Genomic DNA, 9504 nt, shown 5'->3' with positions numbered 1-9504 from the left:
ACTTACTGTATTTGAATAATTTTCAATATATGGTTCATAGGTTCATCTGTCTGGAAATTTCTATGTAGGGGATGCACTGTACCACTGACAAAGCATTTTTTGAGTATCCATATCATATAACAGATTGAAAAGTATAATATACTGAAAGTGTATTGGGAAAACAAATCATATACATGCTGAAAATATTACTACTGTATAATGTTCCATTGAAAATTGCAAGGCTCAGATACATCAGTCTCGGACCTCTTATTTTTTTCAGATCCACAAAGAAATGTCTTTGACATAAAATCTCTGGCTTTATAATTTTAGGACCGAGATGCTATGCGAGAGCTGGAAGAATGTCGTTTAAAGATAAGTCACATTCTTCAATCGTCACTGATGTCTGATGGGTCACGCCGCTTTGCTACCCCTCCACAACAAATAGCTGCATACAATAAGAGAATTCAGCCTACTCAGGATGAAGAAGCAGAACCATCTTCACCATGGGTACAAAGTGATAAGGAATATGTTGTTGGTGATGAGGTGAGGAAGAAAATATCTTTGTATTCTTTTCTTTATCAGTATAATTCTGTGGATTTATTTTTAAGCAAACGATGATCACCTTTGTTTACCTGTAATTTTATGTTAAGTAAGCTTTCAATGAATTAAAATAATTCAGTCAAGGCTGGGTTAGGTAGTAGGGAAATATGAATAGGTTGAAGACGCAGCATTATATGTATGTATATATGTATGTATGCTTATATTTTTGGGCTCAAGCCATGTTGTCCTGATGGAAGGTTCCTATAAGTAGCTTTCTAAGGGATATTTGGCTACAGTGATATTCCCAGAGAATTTACCTTTAGGTCTCCAGAATTCTAACTCCTGGCGCGAATATCCTTAAAATTTCTCTTAAGGATATCGCATAAATCAGGGGACGTATATCTTGATACAACACATAGCAATCTTCACCTCGAATAGCGTTTTCGTTTCGAGGGGGAAAGTGGCAAAAATAGAAGGGGAGCCGATATCAAGGTACCCTTCCTCCCGTACTACTACTGAGTATCTAGATGGTACTGTATCCAAGATGGCGCTTATTCCTATTATTGTAGCGAATTCGCACTGTGGTTTTCCCTGTTGCTCTAACATTTGCTCTCGATAATTGAGGATTAATAATGCAATCTCCAACTTCTTCCTCTGGAAAGTTGAGTATTTATTCTTTACAGTGTATAATTTTTAGCTCCTTCTTCACAGTGAAATTAGAATCATTTTAAGTGTTCGGAGCTTCGCCGATTACCGGAGGCGCCATGGGCGCTGTCGTTCATAACGCATGTGTTATTTAGTTAGCTGTACGACTTTCCCGGTTATAATAGCATGAATATTTATGAAGCTATTCAAGTAAAGAATTGCTAGGAAATTATATATGTCGATCGTATTCTTAGAGTTTCAGCGATTTAGGTAATCGAACCTCGCTTGCACTAGGTTTCCTAGCTTACGCGCTTTAGTTTACCCTCATGCATGATATAGAACAACATTCCTAGTTGTAATAGCATTAAAATATGAAGTTATTTAGGCATATTGTACTTGTAAAGATGTACACATTGTTGCATATATTCCCTCTTCCTTATCGATTGTATACGTTAGAGTTTCCGGCGATTTAGGTAACCGAAATCTCACCCGGCGCTAGGCTAGCTAGCCTAGGTGCTTTAGTATACTTTCATACATGTTCCCGGTTTACCCTCGTGTATCGTTTTATCAATTCATAAGGAGATAGATATCTCCTAGAATTACTATTTAACTCTATACTCGTCTCCAGTGGAGATTTAAGGGTAATCCCTCCTCCCTCTGAGTGCCGCCCTGGGCAACAACCCTATTCTAGTCCTGCCATAGAGTAGACACTCAGGCTCTGCTGGGCTAGGGTTTTCTGTCTCTTACCCTTGCCGGCGAGTAGCCAGCTTTGGGTTTTCTTGACAGAACCTCAGAGTATTCAGTCTTTTGCTGGCAGCAGAGCAGCAGGGCAAGTAGTCACTCCCCTGCTGGCTTCAGCTGCCGGCATAGGAGGCTATGCCTCCCTAGGCTGCACTTGAAGTGGTTGTATGATGCCGCCACCTTCTCCCCTGCAGCCTAGAAGACTAGTCCTGTGTTGACAGACCCTAGGCTGAAGAATAGATATTCTTCTGCCGCCTAGGATGGCGCCAACACTGAAACAATGTATCTTCCCTGTTGAGAGGCGGCGGCAATCCCGCCGCCTCCTCGTAACACCATTTCGGCAGACCCTAGGCTGAAGAATAGATATTCTTCTGCCGCCTAGGATGGCACCGATATCGAAACAGAGTTTTTTCCTTGTGTGATAAGGCGGCAACCCTGCCGCCTCCTTTTACACTTGATACAGGACCCTTTTCCCTTCCCCCTCTGTCCTTTAGCGATAGCCTATCCATCGCAACTCTGTGGCCATCATCCTACAATCTCACCGCTTGCCGGGTAGGTTGTGGGGCCGGCCGGGCTCCTACATAAGCAGCTGTTTAGTCGCCCAGTCTTCCCTTATGGACGCAAGGCTCCGGGAAAAGCTGTGCTGGCTGTAGCGGCTGCCGGTGGGAGACCTCTGTTCTGTAGAGTGTTCTTCAGTCCTCTCTTGCACTGCCATCTACATACCCGGGACCGGCAGTGACCGGCAACGGTTTTGTGGTTGGATGGAAGCTTAAATGATACATTCTCCCCTTCCATTTGAACCCTCATTCTGGAGGAAGGCAGTAAGTTTTGGTAAGCTTACACCCTTAATAATTGTTAACAAACATTGATAAGGTATCCCTTCACTCCATGCTTTCTCTCTCTCTGTCATCTAGTGCTGCCAGGTACTAACGCTGGTGCCACCAGGTACAACCCCAGCCGGCGTGGACCTTGCCGCCAGGTGCTAGCCTAGCCGGTAATATGCCGGCTAAACTACAGTATAGGACTATACAGTAGCCAGTATATTTGCAGTATAGGTCATACTGCAGACAGAAAACTATACAGTAGTATATATGGTACAGTAGTTATTTCCAACATACCCTGTGTATCCTTCCACAGTCTATTGTTGATACCAGTCATATATCGAAAGAAGAGATTTCTTTCATCACACTGATAGTTGATCAGTTATCATTTACCCTACATTATTAAAACCTTGGGAAAGGTCAGTGTTGAGTTACACTTATCTACCTTTAGGGGTTAGAACCCTTCCCTTGGGTTTCCTGAATAGGAAGACTCTAGGCTTTAATTTTGGGGAAGGTCACAGCAATTGGCTGGACAGGAAACACAAGTATGTGTCTTTCCTAGTTCCTTTCTAGCTTGACTATCCAAAGCTATAATGATTAAAATATTAATAGTAATATTTTATATAATTGTTTATCAGGTGAGATAAACTACCGCATTCTCATTTAATTTTCCTCTCTTTACAGGAGGACCAATTGAAATGCAAGGTCGTCTTCAGCAACGTCAGGAGTAAGGACTTTTGCGGCCATATAGAGTGCAGAGCTCATTCCCCCTGCACCGTCTCCAAGCAAGCTCTTCGGTATTGGGACCCCCAAGGCTGCAACATTTGCAAGGCCTTGGTTACCGAAGCCTTTGACGACCCCAGGTCAGCGGAGTCAAGGGATGCAGCACGAGAAAAGCTGCGTAGATGGGTACGTGGGTTTCAGAAAAACGCCATGGGACCGTACCTTCCAAACGAACGGATGCGCAACTTGCTGTTCCCTAAAGCGGGTATGGAAGCTATCATACCCAAACCTCGACCTGAGATTCCATGCGTCCAGATTTCCGTAGAATCGGAAGTCTCCAACACATTTCAAGGCATGGACATCCATCAAGAGGAAAGGATGTCTGAAGTGTCCTCGGACCCTGAGAAAGATCTTCTGAGGGAAGGTCACGAGAAGGAGTCTACGCTGACTCCAGAAGAAGATGAGGAAGTAGACTCGGAGTCCATCCCGTCGGTACCGGCTCTCGAACCGTTACCTTCGACATCTTCTGCCCCTCCATCAGATGACATGAGACAGGCACTGGCCAATCTTACAGTGCTGAAGGAGAGCCTTCGCAAGCAAGGCGAAGAAAGGGAGGCGAGACTTGAGAGGCGAATTGCTCAACTCTCTGCCTCCCGGGGGTCTCATAAGAGACTGAAGGTTAAAGCCCTCCCAACCTGCTCTGAAGCTAATCCCTGGAGGTATGCTGAGTACATGCCAATCACGAATGGCAAACTATTTCAGAGAAATTGGGAGCCATCCCTATCGAGGATGTTCAGTTCTGGCCAAGTTTCAACGCTTATCCAGACTGCTTCATCCGTCTAAAGCTGGAACCAGCATTGAAGGAAGAGACGGAACCCAAGGAGGTCATAGTACTTGACCATGACAAGGCACAGGCTCTTTTGGTAAGTAGCCTGAAGCTGATGGGCTACACAAACTCTAAGGTGTCAGCCCTCGGCAAGAAACATCCTGCCTTTCTTGCTCTAGCTTCAATAGCCTTCCCGTTTACATCGAAGGCTCTTAAAGCTGCCGTTAAGGCAATAGAGGCAGGCAAGCCTTGTCCTACACTCGAAGAGTGTAGACCTTTGTCATTAGCCCTGCCCATGGAGGATAAGGATTGGAAGGAAATCGACCTTACCTTCTCAGTTGGGAAGTTGGAGGCAGATATCGTGGACGTCAGTTCAACGAAAATCTCCCAAAGCTGTCTGACTTTCTCTTGTGTAGTGAGCAAGAAACAAAGGAAAGACTAGCGGCATCTCTATCCCTACAGAACTGTTTAGAGATGATTGCAGGCCTAAATAGTACCCCAGATATGAACATGGTCATGGCCAAGATGCACATGGCCACCGTGTTAAAGGACCTGTACGGCTTTATCAAAGACAGAAGGGCATGTAGAGAGTTCGGGTTCGCTTCAGCAGCGGTAAAGCACGAACCCAGGAAGCTGATAACTTCCAATATCTGGGGGTAAGGACCTCTTCCCAAGTGACGCGGTCAAGGAGGTAGTTGACAAGGCCGCCACGGAGAACAGAAACCTTCTCCAGAAGTGGGGCATGTCAGCTAAGAGGAAGTCTTCTCCAGATGAGGGTCCCCAGCCTAAGAAGAAGACTAAGAGACCCAGATTATGCTCTCGGCCTGCCAAACAACAACAACGTCCCACAGTTACCCTGACCGCGGTGCCCCAAGTGGTTGCTCAACCTGCAACCACTTACCAGATGGTACCCCAACAGCTGGTTGCCCAGTCACCAGCTTTTAACCCTGCCTTTGAGAGGCAAACCACTACCTTTCGTCCCAAAGGTAGAGGCTCCAGACGGGGCTCCTCAAAATACCCCCCATGAGGTAAGGGTGGCAAGGGAGGACGCGGTCAGGGAGGTAAATCCTCCGGAAGACAGAAGCAATGAGATGTTTCAGGTAGGAGGGAGGCTCCAACATTTTCAGGATCGTTGGACCTTCGATCCGTGGGCCCACAGCCTAATCAAGAACACACTTGGATGGAATTGGAGCGAAGCTCCACCACCATTTCCTCAATTCTTCCAACACTCCACCCCCGCACTGGAAGAATATACCCTAGAACTTTTGAGCAACCTGGTAATAAAGAGGGCAAAGTCCATCAGATTCCAGGGAAGGCTGTTTTGTGTTCCCAAGAAGGACTCAGAAAAACGCAGTCATTCTGGACTTGTCGCCACTCAACAAGTTCATAGAGAACAAGTTCAGGATGTTAACCTGTCAACATATAAGGACCCTACTACCAAAAAGGGGTGTATACGGTTTCAATAGACCTAGCAGATGCTTACTGTCATATTCCAGTCAATCGCCCTCTCTCCTCCTACCTAGGATTCAGGCTACAGAAGAAAAAGTACATCTTCAGAGCCATGCCCTTCGGACTAAACATAGCCCCAAGGATTTTCACGAAACCTGCAGAGGCATTCGTTCATCAACTACGCCTAGAAGGTGTTGAGGTAACAGCGTACCTGGACGACTGGCTTGTGTGGGCAGCATCCAGGACGGCTTGTCTGCAGGCATCCAAGAAAGTGATCCAGTTCCTGGAACATCTGGGATTCAAGATCAACTTCAAGAAGTCTCGACTCTCTCTAGCTCAGGAGTTTCATTGGCTGGGAATCCATTGGAACTTGAAGTCACACCGCCTTTTCATTCCCCCAGGGAAGAGGAGAGAGATCATAGGATCTGTCAAGAGACTACTGAAATCCGACAGGATCTCAAGACGCCAACAGGAAAGAGTACTGGTCTCTCTCCAATTTGCATCAGTGACAGACCCAGTGCTAAGAGCACAACTAAAAGATGTGTCAGGAGTCTGGAGAAGATACGCATCAAACGCTCGAAGAGATCAAAGAAGACCGATTCCGACCTTACTACGATCACTTCTCAAGCCATGGTGGAAGGCCAAGAACCTAAAGAGATCCGTTCCCTTGCAACCACCTCCCCCATCGGTCATCATCCACACGGATGCCTCGACGGAAGGATGGGGAGGTCACTCCCATCAGCGGAAAGTAAAAGGGACCTGGTCTTTTCTGTTCAAGACCTTCCACATCAACATTTTGGAGGCTATGGCAGTCTTCTTGACGTTGAAGAAACTCTCCCCTCGCAGATCGGCCCACATCAGGCTGATCCTGGACAGCGAAGTGATATTGGGGTGGCTAAATCATCAAGGCTCGAGATCGCCCCAAATCAACCGAGTGATATTGGTCATCTTCCGCTTTGCGGAAAAGAAGAGATGGTACTTATCAGCAGTTCACCTTCAAGGGTTCCGCAATGTGACAGCGGACGCTCTATCCAGGCTCACGCCGATAAAGTCAGAATGGTCCCTAAATGCAGACTCATTCTCCTTCATCTTGCATCAAGTCCCGGAACTGCAGATCGACCTCTTCGCGACGAACGACAACAAAAAACTACCTTGTTATGTAGCCCCATACGAGGACCCTCTGTGGAGGATTAATTTTATTTAATTTATTTTTTTTGTTTGCCAAATCAAGAGAGAGAGAGAGAGAGAGAGAGAGAGAGAGAGAGAGAGAGAGAGAGAGAGAGAGAGAGAGAGAGAGAGTGTGTTTATTTAAGTTTTGTCAAAGAGAAAGAGAGAGAGAGAGAGTGTTTATTTGTTTTAGTTTTGTCAAAGAGAGAGAGAGAGAGAGAGAGAGAGAGAGAGAGAGAGAGAGAGAGAGAGAGAGAGAGAGAGAGAGAGAGAGAGTGTGTTTATTTAAGTTTTGTCAAAAAGAAAGAGAGAGAGAGAGAAAGAGTGTTTATTTGTTTTAGTTTTGTCAGAGAGAGAGAGAGAGAGAGAGAGAGAGAGAGAGAGAGAGAGAGAGAGAGAGAGAGAGAGAGAGAGAATTTCATTTGCTTTAGTTTTGCTAGATCGCGCGTGTGAGAGAGTATGTGTGTATGTGCGTTTGTGTGTCCGTGTTTGTGTGTCCGGGGTGCGCGCCGAAGAACAAGGGTAGTTAGCGAATGATTGTTTGTAGTGGGAAAGACTGTCGGTATATTTGAGGTTGTTTGTTTACATTTTTTTAGCTAGGATAGGGCGGTGATGAATGTCTTGGGCGAAAGGATTTGCTATTTGACTGTAGAAGGAGTCGGTTCTGTTTTTTTGTTCTTCGGAAGCCGGCTGTGGAGTTTTTTTTGTATCGGAGTAAGTACTGTTTTTATTTATTTTTGTTAGGCGCGTTCATGAATGATAGAAAGTTTATTGTTTATCTTTGATTATAGTGCGATAGTTTAGTTAGTTAGGAGTTTTCGTAAGCGGTTTTTCTTTTTATTGCAGGCCGTAATTCCTCCTTTGGATTCCTTTAGACTCCTTGGAGTTTTAGTTTGGCCTGGAAGGTGGTGTTTGCCAGCCGTGTGTATTATATTGTAAATGAAACAGTTGGTGATGACGACCCGGACCGGACAATGAATGTAGGAATAGACTGCTGAAATACAGAATTTTTGAACGTTGATGACCCGGCTATAAAATACGGATTTCTCTCACGACAATTGATGACGACGACCACCGCATAAGATTGCACGGTCGAATTGGCCGTACGATAGTGTTGGCCAGTGCCAGTAGGCTACAACTTGCGCAAGGACTGTTGCGTGTGAACCAAGAGGTTCTCTTGGTTTGGCATTACATTTTTCGTGTGTTGCAGAATATGATTGGTGTTTAGTATTAAGTAATTTATTTAGTCTTAAGTGTGCTTTTGGTACTGTGCGTGGACTGACGGTGTTGGGTATATTAAAGGGATATTGTTTTTTTCGATTGTTGGCGAGTTCTTGGTACCCTCGCGCACCGATATATACAGCAAATTTTGTGTGTATTTTTTTGTCTATTGAAATTATGATAAATTGTGATTGTTCCTGGTTTATGGCATATGGTGGATGGTTTGGTGATAAGTGATTTGTTTTAGTGTTAAGTCAGTTTAATGATTTGTGTTCTGTTTTTGGTTGCGTTAATATAGTTTTAAGGCTATGTTTTGTTTGTTTTTCCCTTCGTGCAATAGTCCAGTTTAAAGTAAAGTAAGGGGAAAGTCTGTGTTGTGGGATATTTTGGAAGTAAGAGTGATCAAGGGTGTGGGGGTTTGTGTTTTGTTTACATCCCGCCACACCTCTAGCAGAGGCGACAGACGCCATGCCCCTCGACTGGAACAGATGGAACTGGATTTACCTGTTCCCTCCGACCAATCTCCTAATAAAGGTCCTCAACAAGCTGAGATCCTTTCGGGGAACGGCAGCTGTAGTGGCTCCCAAGTGGCCAAAGAGCAACTGGTTCCCTCTGGTATTGGAACTGAAGCTGAGGCTGGTCCCTCTTCCAGACCCAGTACTATCTCAACAGGTCCAGAAGTCGACTGTCTTCGATTCATCACAGAGAACCCAAAACCTTCATCTCATGATTTTCTCTCCCTAGCAGTTAAGAAAAGATTTGGGATCCCAAAAGGCAATATAGACTTCGTAGAAGAATACAAGTCTAAGTCTACTAAGAGAAAATATGAATCGTCTCGGAAAAGGTGGGTTGCTTTCGTCAAATCGAAAAGACCTAAAGAAATCTCAATAGACTTCTGTCTGTCCTTCTTTATCCACCTTCATAGACAAGGTCTGGCAGTCAACACAATAACTACGTGTAAGTCGGCTCTGACCAGACCTCTGCTATATGCCTTCCAAGTAGACCTGTCGAATGAAATCTTTATTAAGATCCCTAATGCGTGTGCTAGACTCAGGCCTGCAACCCCTCCGAAGCCTATTTCATGGTCCTTAGACAATGTCCTACACTATGCTTCAACAGTGGACAATGAGAATTGCTCTCTGAAGGACTTGACTCAAAAAGTCATTTTCCTGTTCACTATAGCCTCAGGGGCTAGAGTTAGTGAAATAGTGGCCCTATCCAGAGATGAGGGCCATATTCAGTTCACAGAAGTGGGAGAACTGAACCTTTTTCCTGATCCAACCTTTCTCGCCAAGAACGAGCTACAAACTAAGAGGTGGGGTCCCTGGAGAATCTGCCCTCTGAAGGAGGATGTCTCACTGTGTCCAGTAGAGTGTCTAAAGGTCTATCTTC

The 9504-nt window shown here is 45.1% G+C and overlaps 1 protein-coding gene across 1 annotated transcript in view; it reads left to right on the top strand.

The window, feature by feature from the left end:
* The first annotated feature begins 303 nt into the window (after window positions 1–303).
* The window catches only part of LOC137635464 (actin-related protein 8-like), a 140353-nt gene continuing 131152 nt past the window's right edge, over window positions 304–9504 (top strand). Inside the window, exon 1 of the mRNA XM_068367926.1 lies at window positions 304–522. Within this exon, the coding sequence (XP_068224027.1) occupies window positions 322–522 (201 nt within the window). The 5' untranslated portion in view covers window positions 304–321. The remainder of the gene's footprint in view (window positions 523–9504) is intronic.

Source organism: Palaemon carinicauda, unplaced genomic scaffold (genome assembly GCF_036898095.1).
Source record: "Palaemon carinicauda isolate YSFRI2023 unplaced genomic scaffold, ASM3689809v2 scaffold128, whole genome shotgun sequence".
In the NCBI taxonomy this organism is placed as follows: domain Eukaryota; kingdom Metazoa; phylum Arthropoda; class Malacostraca; order Decapoda; family Palaemonidae; genus Palaemon; species Palaemon carinicauda.
The sequence above is the reverse complement of the archived record's forward strand: the minus strand, read 5'-3'. Positions and strand labels throughout refer to the sequence as shown.